The 12,197-nt window shown below is 38.3% G+C and overlaps 1 protein-coding gene across 2 annotated transcripts in view; it reads left to right on the forward strand.

Moving 5' to 3' along the window:
- The window catches only part of SKAP2 (src kinase associated phosphoprotein 2), a 121,437-nt gene that overhangs the window by 68,781 nt on the left and 40,459 nt on the right, over positions 1-12,197 (forward strand). For both annotated transcript variants that reach the window (XM_076331293.1, XM_076331294.1), the window contains exons 5-6: positions 1,596-1,673; positions 2,410-2,493. In XM_076331293.1, coding sequence (XP_076187408.1) covers positions 1,596-1,673; positions 2,410-2,493 — 162 coding nt within the window. The remainder of the gene's footprint in view (positions 1-1,595; positions 1,674-2,409; positions 2,494-12,197) is intronic.

Here is a 12,197-nt window from a genome sequence, read left to right on the forward strand (position 1 = left end):
ATAGCTAGTGTACTCCTAGCCTTTAAAAATAATATTAATAAAAAAAATTCAGTGGAAATGTCAATGTATGTAAAATTTTATCTACTGCCTTATGGTATCCAACAAAATCTTTTGTTGTCTAAAAAGCCAGTTGTATTATTTAAGGAATGCATTCTCATTTTAAGTATTCTCATACTTTAAAAAAATAACAATCTCTGCAAGTTCCTTCCTACCTCTTTTTCTCTTACTTAAATACAGTTGTGAGGAGAAATAAGACCACCATAAACCAACTCATTTGTGGACACTGATTAAAAAAAAATTCTATTTTAAGGGACAACCTAAAACTCCAGGAAGTTGGCATCACCTTCCAGAGACAGTGTTCTTGGTTCAAGGTCAGACGATTGATCTTTAACCCACCCTGCATAGTTTAAAGTGGTTTTTATTTAGCACAGGGGTTGTCTGCTGATATCAGCCCTTTTTAGTATGTTTATATTGGTAGAACTTAATGAGATTACATATATTTTGATGAACAATTGCTGCTGTGTAAACTTGCCACCTACGTACAGTGACTCTTTATGAATATTTGATGATAATAAGTAGTAGGAACTTCACTGTGATGCTCACATGCACTTAAAAAAACAGCAGCACAGGAATACCTTTTGTTCTGCTTTTTTGCTTGCAGTAAACAGTATGACGTATATACACGTTAATTATTGGGCATATCTAGCATATCTCTGTTCCTAATACGAGGAGTTCCATTTAAATCATAATCCTGTTGTTTTAGGAGGCAAAGGATGCAGGATAAAAGATGCAATTTTTAACATCTGGATTTCTATTTTAAGTTGAGGTGGGGTTGACTGGTCGGTCTCGTGTATCTAGCTATGAATTAGCAGTTGTGAAAAAGGAAAAAAAATACAGTAGAACACACCATTTTGCAGATGCAGCCATGTTCTAAAAAATCTAAAATTAGTATCTGTAGATCAACAATTTTGTAGACTTCTGTGCAATGTCTTTGGTCTATCCAGTATTGCCTTATCGATCCTATAGGCAGTACTTTTGTGTCATTGCAAATTAGGCAATGTCTGTCAACAGCGGGCATCACCTTTTATCATCTCTTCATCTGGTTTCTTTTTTTGTAGATGGTGTAATAGAGGGTCCTCACCTTGTATGTTGTTTCGAGATGTTCTTGTGCGAAGCTGGTATTGAAAACCACATTCCTGATTTAATTGTGTTGAATTGTGATACTTGGTTTTGTTTGCACATTTGAAAACTAACTGCTTTCATTATCCAACTTGCTTTACAGACCATGTTCAAAACACAGCTAATATTTTCTAAGTTGCTGTAGCTTGTTTAATTACATATTTTTCCTTCTGAGACTTGCAGGGCCTGCTACACAGGTATATTTTTCCTTACTAAAGTGGTGAGGACAGCAGCAACAGCTCTGACATTTATAGTTGGAGGGTTTTTGTACTTAAAATAATCTGGCATAGTAGTTACTAGAATTATTTTTTCCAGTAGCTCCTGCATATCGAGAGTGTAAAATCCATAAGTTTATTAATGCTACTATAGTATTTTTCTTGAAAAGCGGTGCTTTACAGAACTTATTTTTCTTTCAGGGAATCAGTTTCCTCCTATTGCAGCTCAAGATCTTCAGTTTGTTCTGAAGGCTGGATACCTGGAAAAACGCAGAAAAGGTAAGTAACTATCTTTGTGAAAACTAGCGTGTATTTTATATCTGGGAAGTCTATGGGTCAGTATTTGATGTTATACACACAAATAACTTTATACAGGAGTGATAAATAAAATGGAATAGAAACTGAAGTGTTGAAGCATTATTATGCAAAAGCAGCACAGCACATAATTGCTCCTGTAGTATTAAAAGAAAATCCTATTTCTTTATTGACTAAAAAAATCATGCTGTGAAAGTCCACTGCCAGCCATAATTCAGAGACTTTCAGATATTTTTGAAGAAAACATTAGGAACGTATGTAAAAATACCATATGTTGACTTCATGTTTCAGTGAGCATCAAGATTTATTTTCCTTCAAGAGGGCAAATATTGATCTCAGCTTTGGTTCAGTCAATATTTACCTTGATTCAATAAATCTTATATTGTCACTTTAATACCCACTTAATGCTGCAATAACTCTAGGAAATATTTAGGAAGTTGTTCATTATTTCCTTATATTTAATGTTACACATGACTTCTCTCTTTATGATTTCAAATTCCCATTTGTTTTCTTACTACCAACTTTTATTTCTAATTTCCTTCTCAGTGCCATACATTTCTCATCTTCATATCCACATTTTGTTTCCTTTCCTTAGCACCTTCCCTGTCTCCTCCTCCCTCTTACCTTACTCTTGAAAAGAAGTAATGTATTTGTGTTCAATAATGACATAGTGATATAACACAAATTATATTAATTGCAGACCACAGTTTTCTCGGCTTTGAATGGCAGAAGCGTTGGTGTGCTATCAGTAAGACAGTCTTCTATTATTATGGAAGTGACAAAGGTAATTAAAATAATTATGATAAACTATAAAAATGATCTTTTAATGCACAGAAGAAGATGAAAGCTTTAGTGGAGTTGGAAACTGCGAATCTAAGGTCATTTTAAGAAAGCAAATGAAACTTTTAAAACAGCAGGTGGTTCTGAAACAGCGCTGTGAATTTTAAAAATGTGTAAATAATCTTCAGATCTGTAAGTGATGTGCTCATTTTCTAAAGCAGGGAAACTGAGGAAAAAAGGTTAAGGTACTTGTAAAGCTACTTTGTGCGCCAATAACAGCTAGCTATTAGGTTTGATAGTATGCTGGTACTCAATTAATTTACTGGACAGAAAATGTTCTTTCTGTCCAAATAGGATTTTCATTTTAAAACACCCTCTAGCAATTATACCTTCCGAGTTTTTTTTAAAGATGGTTCTATCCAGGAAAATGTTAGTCTAAAAACCACATAGTGGAGTTCCATGTTTCTTTCTAAATAGCTTATGTTCTGAAAAAGCTAGAAATGAAGTAATGTACTTAACTAAAAGCCAGTCATGGAGACTAAAGCTAGCTTCTGAAGGTGACTTTTAACTTTTAATGGCCAGTTTAGAAAGAATCTGGTATAAATGTTGGAATATCACTTTGAATTTTTAAAATTGACAGTCAAAAAAAATCCTTCAAATTGTGTGCCAAGTGTATTTGATGTTTAAGGGCAAAACAAATGTTACAAAAATATCTGAGTAAATTTTAAAAGTGCAATTACATCTCCCCCCCCCAAATACTTATTCCTGGGCAAACTTTCCATTGAAGCTTTTTCTTCTTCTGCTTATGTTTGTGTGACTCCACTTGAAATTAGTGCAGGTAGTTATTTTGTGTTGTTTTATTCAAAGACTAATTTAATTTGGTCCAGTTTCTTTCATTCCTCAATATGCTGACTCATTTAATCTCATCCTGTCTTTAAAAACAAAAGAAATAAAGTAAGGGTCTAATTGTAAGTCCAGTTTTCATCTTGCTACAGTTTCCCACCATATTCTCTGTTTCCAGAGTATATCTGCTAAATGTTCCCTTTTCTTCTTTACTCTTTTCTTGGGATTTACAGATTGATCAAGCTTCAAAAACGAACAATCTTTCTTCAAAAATTTTGAGGAGGTGTGGCGTAACACTGATTTGTCAGTAATGATTTATTTCTTTCTCTGGAAAATTATCTTGTGCTGTTTGTTTATATATAGTTATACATTATCTAGTACTTAAAAACGGCAAATTTTTTGGTCAGAATATATTGCTAGTTCTTAAAGATTGTTCTGCGTTTTTAAATCTTTGTCTTTTCATCTGCTAGTTTAAAAAAAAAAAAAGAAAAAGCTTGGGTTGTTTTTTCTTGTGTCTGTTCTAATGATTGTTTATGCTTTCTAGCATATGATCTTTGGATTAAGGCCGGAAAACTGCCCACCTGCCCGTTTCCCATCCTTTTTTTCTTTTGACTTTTGCAACAACCTGATTATCAAGGCTACATTGTCATTTCTAATACTTATGCTGAAAGTTAAGATACACGGAAGCGTGTTCCCCAGCACTCAGCAGGCTGATGTCACGTTAGGAATTGACTGTGATATACTGTGGGATCTCTTTCCTTTATGGACCTATAGACAGATGCTTTGGCTTATACATTTACAGCTTTTGTAGGCTGCAGACTATTTAGGGGTCCGTACTGGGACCAGTACTGTTTAATATCTTCATCAATGACATAGACAGTGGGATCGAGTGCACCCTCAGCAAGTTTGCAGATGACACCAAGCTGAGTGGTGCGGTTGACACACCAGAGGGACGGGATGCCATCCAGAGGGACCTGGACAAGCTCGAGAAGTGGGCCTGTGTGAACCTCATGAGGTTTAACGAGGCCAAGGGCAAGGTCCTGCACCTGGGTCGGGGCAACCCCCGGCATCAATACAGGCTAGGGGATGAAGGGATTGAGAGCAGCCCTGCCAAGAAGGACTTGGGGGTACTGGTGGATGAAAAGCTGGACATGAGGCAGCAATGTGCGCTTGCAGCCCAGAAGGCCAATCGTATCCTGGGCTGCATCAAAAGAAGCGTGGCCAGCAAGTCGAGGGAGGTGATTCTGCCCCTCTACTCTGCTCTGGTGAGACCCCACCTGGAGTACTGCGTCCAGCTCTGGAGCCCTCAGCATAAGAAAGACATGGACCTGTTGGAGCGGGTCCAGAAGAGGGCCATGAAAATGATCAGGGGGATGGAACACCTCTCCTATGAAGAAAGGCTGAGAGAGTTGGGGTTGTTCAGCCCAGAGAAGAGAAGGCTTTGGGGAGACCTTCTTGCAGCCTATCAGTACTTAAAGGGGGCTTATAAAAAAGATGGCGGCAGACTTTTTAGCAGGGCCTGTTGCGACAGGACAAGGGGGAATGGCTTTAAACTAAAGGGGGATAGATTTAGACTAGATCTAAGGAAGAAATTTTTTACGCTGAGGGTGGTGAAACTCTGGCACAGGTTGCCCAGAGAGGGTGGTGGATGCCCCATCCCTGGAAACATTCAAGGTCAGGTTGGACGGGGCTCTGAGCAACCTGATCTAGTTGAAGATGTTCCTGCCCACGGCAGGGGGGTTGGACTAGATGACCTTTAGAGGTCCCTTCCAACCCAAACTATTCTATGATTATATGATTCTATAAGATCCTCCTAACTGTAACCTAATGATGTGGGAGAGGTACATAGTCTATGGATCATCTTTTGGGAATTGTATAGACATGGCTGGACTCCAAACAGTAGCTCATGGAGGAGGGAAATAAATTAGATGCATGATTTTCTGCCCTACCTCCACGTGACTGGTGCTGTTAGTACAGAAAAACTAGCGCAGCATGGTGGAATTGTTTTGTCTTGCAGATCTGGGATGACCAACAGTCACTCCAGAACTTGCCTTTGAAGAAGCGGCTCTTTTCTAGACTGGTCAGAAGTACTTTCTTCAGCCCTCTGAATGCCATAGTATGTAAAGGTGCCTGTTCCAGTGCAGAAGCAAATTCCCATCATTTTGCAGAAACTGGATACCAGCAATTGCTGTAGTTCCATGGCAAACTAGTTTGCTGTTGAAACTGAGCTGTCGTTGTCCTGATGGTTGTGAATGTATGTGCTGCTGTTTATCATGCTGTTTAGCTGCAGATTGTCAGCATGGATGAGGTGTGCATTGAGACAATCCTGAGGAGATCTGGTATTTAGTCACTGGAAGAACCTGAAACTGTTTTCACTCCCATTGTTATGGCCAGCAGTGGTACCTGCCATAGTACACTGTCATACTGGGGCCCTTCTTTTGCTGTGACCCTTGATGCTGTAGCAGATAACTTGGACCACATAGGAAATGAAGGTGTGTTCTTACCAACTGTAGAACGGTGATGAAGTGTGCGTTTGGGTGGCTTCATGCAAATTGCTGCCACCTCCTGAATTGTTGGGATGGCGTCTGTACAAATGATGCCAGTCTGCTCTCTCCTGTGCAGTGTCTGCAGATGTTTTCTATCAGCTGGGCCCTGGTTTCTGACAGGTTCCAGGACTGATTCACACAACAGGAAAATTCCCCCTAGTCGATGTGAACCTGGTTTGAAGAGAGACAAGGGAGAGGGGGATTCCATACGTGCTCAGTCCTGCTGCCTGTGTCACTTTTAATGGGTAATGGAGTGCTAGTGCCTGTGTGTTGTGGGACGTAATGCAGAGAGGCAGCAGGGATTTCTAGGTCCTGCTTGGCTTGTTTTGCGTTGTGTATGTTTTTAAAACCGGACATGAAGGCAAATAATCTGAGAAGGATATTTTGTGTCTGGTGCAGTGTGTATTTTGTTGGCCAAGGTTTGATTTTCACACTTAAATATCAGTGTAAATATAACTGAACGCTAAGTGTGAGGCTATAGGATGCCTTTTTATTAGTTAGCGTAGATTTGTTGTTTCCAAAACACTTTTAATTCATCTAACTTTCTCCTTTTTACATTGGGAAAGCAAGAAGTAGTATGGAAGTGGTATAAAGCTCACAAACACATGTAAGGAAAAGTTTCAGAACCTGAAAACTCTTGTTCAGGTTCTGAATAACAGTTTATTCGGACCTGAATGATGAAAAATGAGGCCTAGTCCAGGAGAATATAGTACAAGCTAAAGCCTGTGAAAATACAGTAAATGACTGTGTGTGTATGTGTGTTCAGCTAAGAGATTACAAGCATCCTTTTAACAGTTGTGATGCCTGCAGGCTAATGAATGTCTTGTTTCCCTGTTTCCTCCTCTATTTTCTTGTACATTTGGTGCAGCATTGGATAGTGAAACAATGTTATTTATCCCTGCAATATAGACAGGTCTAAGTAAATCACCTACTTTTTTTTTCCCTGATCAATGATACGTGGAGTAGATGGAGGAATAAGGCTTAAAGGTTTGACCTAATTACATGTTAGAAATAGGTATTGCAGGAAGCGTGTGTATATTTGTGCTTGTGCTGCAATATCTGTTGCCAGCATGTGGCCCACAACATTGCAGAGAAGCATGTTCAAATCTCAGAGCTGGCTTAGATTTCCAGAAGCTTGTCTGGTCCTCCTTTTCATAGTCTTTCCTTCCATAAATCTTTTCTAGTCTTCTTTGCTTCCATGCAGTTGCATCCTGAGTTGGGTACCCTGTTTGCATATCACTTTGCTATATGATCTCTGGCAGTTCTGTGTACTCGGGCACCTAGGTGGTATAGCTAACCCTTCAGACCTCAAAGTGCATGTGATGAAGGAAAGTTAATTTGTTGCTTTATAAATGAATGAATTAATGGCTTCATTACTTCTTCCTCACTAGGCCACAATGTTATATGCCCTTCTGTCTCAGCAAACTGGAGAGATCAGCTAAATGTTTAGCAAGACAGTAATTGATAACATCATGGTAATTTTTTCCCCTGTTAATGGGCACTAAAAAAATTATTTTCATTTTTATAACTTGAAAATGGTATCTGCCTGCCTGCCAGTAATATGATGTTGAAGAGGGGCATAATTCAGAGGCTTTTAGAAAAGTCTGAGTTTATTTTTTAATATATAATTTTTAACATACACATGAAAATTTTGGATTTCTCTGAATAGTAAGATAGTGATGGCCAGGCCAATGGATGGACTACTTCTGTATGTGCAGAAGCGGGTTTTTGTTTTAGTTTGTATTTTGTTTTTTTGAAGAACTTTGTGACTGAACAATATTAAGGGAGAGGGAAGCCTAGTTAGAGTTGCATTTGCAAATCTGTCCTAGTGACTCGCCTAACCAGGCTACTGGAATTTCTGCTACATGCTAAGCTACCAAATTTCTCCTTCTAAGAGTGAGGAAAGATACACAAACCCAATGGAAAGCTGTTGAACTATCATTTTGCTTTTAGCTACAGACCTCCTTCTTAGTCCTCCCTCTCTGAACAACCACATAGGAAAGGCGAAAATCCTTGTTTAGTTTAGACTTTACTTTTGACAGAATCCATAATTGAAACCTGCAGGAATTGCGAATATTCAATAGGACTTTGTTGTCGCAGGGTGATGGCAATCAAAGGCATCTATCTAACAAGTACTGAATCTTCTACTATGAGAATGTTAAATTCAGACCTCGAGAAGCATGCTTGCCCTTAATAGTGTGTTATTTAAAAAACAGCTATTGAGTATAAGCAAACTGAATATAAACAAACTGGTGCCCTAAATAGTGTGTTTCAATCACTGCCTCCATTTCTTCATGTTTTTAAATTTAGATTTCTCAGAGGACTAGATTAAAGAAAAGAAAAAAAAAAGTCGATTGCATTTTAGATCTGCTATCTAAAAGGGAAGAAATCCTATGCATGCGTTTGGAAAGGACTGTTCCAAAAGCTGGAAAAGAAATTACCATTTTGGAGATACTGACACTTACTATTTTTAGAAAGCAGACATCCTGCATATGGAAAAGTATGTGAAACTACATTTAGCATGAAGCCATGTAAACCATAAGATCTTACAGGCTCCTAATTTCAAGATGAAGAGAGTTAAATTATAGATTCTAATAGTATCTATAAATACTTTATCACTCTCTGAAATCTGTTTGCCTTTGTTCCTTATGCCTTTCTCTGTAACTTCTTTCCTTTCTACTATCTGAGTCCTCTCTGTTCTTCAGAACGCACTAATTCTTTTTACATGTGCTAATAATATGGGCACATTGCCTTAGGCCTCAAATTTACAACCCAATCATTTCAAGACCCCGTTGAAGGTTTACCCTTCTTTGTTTTAAAAGTTCCCATGGACTCAGTTACGCAAGGTTACTTCAAAGCCCTTTTTCTCTGCGTCCCTTGAGACTCTTTTTTTTTTTTCCCAATATGATATTGGCCCTGTTTCCGTTGTTAACAACATTTCACTATTTTTAGGATGAATGAAGTTTATATGTAAGAAAAATGTTTAAAATGGCTCTCATTTCATTCAGATCTGTATTTTCTTTATTTTAAATATAGCCCTCCATATTTATTTCTCTCAAATATCTGTGTACTAGTTTTGACTCTTTTTTTTTTTTAATACCTACTGCTTGACTCTCCACTCTGTTATACTAGCTTTTTACAATTCTAAATTCCTGTTGCAAAATGATCTACACAGACCCAGATTTATTTTTCTGTTGTGTGCCTGATATGGGGAGAGGGGTAGAGGAGGAGGAGGAGATGAGGGCAAAGAGCAGCTTATTCTGAAATGAGATTTGACCTAATTGTGGAACATCTTATGCTTGATGATGTTCGCGATCCTTTTTGTTTTTACAAAACTGATAATTACACCTTTACAGTTCTGTTCTATGTTGTTCTGGGACAACTTAAGGGTTTCCCGTTGTTGAATTGCAAAGCCCTATCTTGAAAATGAGAGGCAGCAAGAATGATACTGTTCTTCAGAGAAGCATGTTCCATCCGCATGTCTCTCCCTAGTTCCTCCTAAATATGCTGTTGTATTCCTGCCTAGGCAAAACTCCAGTTCTGATTTGGGGGTTCAAAATGAAAGTGAAATCTCTGTAATGTAAATGTACTTCCTGAAGCTACCTTTAAGGCTCCCGCCATAAAAAACAACTATATCTAATTTTAAGTCTCCAAGTAAAATCTTTTAAGTCTTCAAAGTTTTTAAACATCAAAAACTGTTTATATCTCCCTAAAGCACAGTCTCCAGAAAATATTTCTGATATAAACAATATAACTCTGAATGTGAAAGTTCACAGAAGTCCCTGTTGCACTAACTTCACACGGCAGCTTTAAACTGACAGCCCAAGTCTGTCTACACACCTATTTAGCTGCAAGCCTTTGCCAATAAATGAAGTTGAGATGATCGTTGAGTCTGATGATCATAAGATGGCCCTGCCTTCAAGCTCACACCTGACTACTGTGCCTGGCCAAACAGCTACCATGGGTCATGGTTTGCTCCATGGTAATCAGGTGATGGGGTTGGTCTCCAGTCCTACCTGGAATGGTGTATTCTGCAAGAGCAACTGGGATTTGTAGACCTCCATTGCTTGTCACCATCAGAGCATGCAGCTGAGCTATAGCTGACCTGTGTCCTGCCATTCTGTATTTGTGGAGCCATTTCTCAGGACATACTAGGTCTTACCTCTGGCTTGCCACCACAGGGAGTGTGAATGCATCCCGAGAGTCTTTCTCTCAACTTTAATGGGTTCTGGGTCAGGGCTGTGAAGTCTCATTGTCTTAAAATTTCCTCATGGTCAACATTTTAAACATATGCGTAATGCTACACTGGGTTTTAATCAGAGGTACTTTACTGCACAGACAATTAGAAGCAAAAGTAGCAATGCTATGACTAGTCTGTTGCTATAAAGGTCAGTGAAAGAATTTAATAGCAAAAGATATATATTTTTTTTGGTGGTCATACAGGTAACTTTCATTAGCACTGGAATGGCGTGTTCAGAGAGATAAGACAAAGACAGTACAAACAATAAAACAATCAAATGCAATATGGATACCATGTACTGTGTTCCCCTTCCAGTGCAAAGTACAGCATCTTTCTGTTTTAACTGTAATGCTCTTTGAAAGAACGAGTACCAGTACAGAGATCATCCGAGATTAGCTCTGTAAAACTGTATTACCATAAAAGGGATCATCCATGTCACAGAGAAGCAGTCTCAGAAATAATCCAAGAGACTAAATTTGAATACTTGCCTCATTTTTATCTTGACAAAATGTTTTTACCTTTTGAACCTGGTGTTTGTTTATTCCATCTGCGTGCTCCTATCTTCTTGGGTTTTGATAAACCTCCAGCATGGGAGAGTGAGAAATTAATGTGTTTCACTTCATCTTCTCCCTGAGGTCACAAGCGAGGGAACAATAAAATTTCTAGGCAGAAATGAATTTCATTAAAAGGGGACCTAGTTAACCTATTGCAAGTTATTATTTCTAATATCTGCCTTGGTGCGTTTCCATGAATTTTGCATCTGTGTGCTGTTTGATATAGGGGTGGAGCATTGAGCAAATATAAAATATTAGTACTGTATCATTAGTGCTTAATTAAGACATAATAAAACTTACTGTGGGGGAAGGGACTAGAAGAGAAAATAGAACAGTGCCCTGGATTTTCTCATATAATTGTGTTATTTGGTATTTACTTGCCCTGGGTGAGAGTTCGTAAAAAGGTGGAAGGACAAAGAATTTGTGTCTATGTGCATGTAAGATTACTAGCAAGAGTATTTGTATGGTGACTGCCCTTATGGCCATTGATGTTCATGTTGCTGTTTTAGCCAGCTTTTGCCCTCTCAGGAGTGGAAAAAAGATTTGCTTTCCTATTAAATTTCCAGAAAGATGACAAAATTATGTTGAAAATTGTAGTTTTTCCTGTTTTATCTACTGTAGAGGTTTTCTCCTTTTGTTGACAAACATAAACAATGGATGCTAGATTTGCACCTAAATTTTGTTCAGCAATACTTATAGTTTTGCTGTTGTGCCTGACGCTTATTGTTAGTTAATGCTTCTCTCCACCGTGGAAAAAACCCACACTTAATGTCATTTTTCTTTCATTTGCAACTGCACTTTGTTCTTTGTTTGCCTGAGCAAAATGTGACTGATGATGCCTATCTTTACTTGAATACTGCACTGTGATCTACAGAAACTGCAGAACTGATTTACTTACACTTTTTTGGTTTGTTTTTAATATCCACCAAAACATGCCAGAGGACATAAAATCAGATGTAGGGTTTGGTCTGAAGAGCTCAGAAGGAGTGCACAGGTGCTGCTCGCCCAACATGCAGTATATTTAAACTCAGGCCTGTTCTAAGTGATACTTTTATAAACCAGAACCTTTGAAATGTTGAATTGTCTTTAAAACAACCACATGGCTCTAAATAATAAACTGTGGTAGGGCTCAGTACTTTTATTAGCTAATTAAACATTTGCTGTGTTGAGAGAAATGCTTTGGAACACACACCTGAATTTATAACAAAATTCATTCTGTATTTCTGCCATGTGGAAAGGAGGCCTATCTGGGAGTGGGTGGGAGAATGTGAAGAGAAGCTTTTCCAATTGCTTAAAAAGAAGCTTGAAGTTTATTTTTTGAGTGAAGTGGTTAGTTTAGGAGGGAGCTCAGCAAGTTCTGAGCTAGACAGGTTTTCCCATTGGTTTACTGAACCTGAAAGAGACACTGATTTATAGGAAGCATGTCTTGCAAGTTCCAGTTCTTGGCTTTCCCTAGATACAAGCATCATAACATGCACTTCTTACGAAATAAGACCACCATCTGCAAACATCCCCTGTGGAATTC

Source organism: Aptenodytes patagonicus, chromosome 2, assembly GCF_965638725.1.
Source record: "Aptenodytes patagonicus chromosome 2, bAptPat1.pri.cur, whole genome shotgun sequence".
Classification (NCBI taxonomy): domain Eukaryota; kingdom Metazoa; phylum Chordata; class Aves; order Sphenisciformes; family Spheniscidae; genus Aptenodytes; species Aptenodytes patagonicus.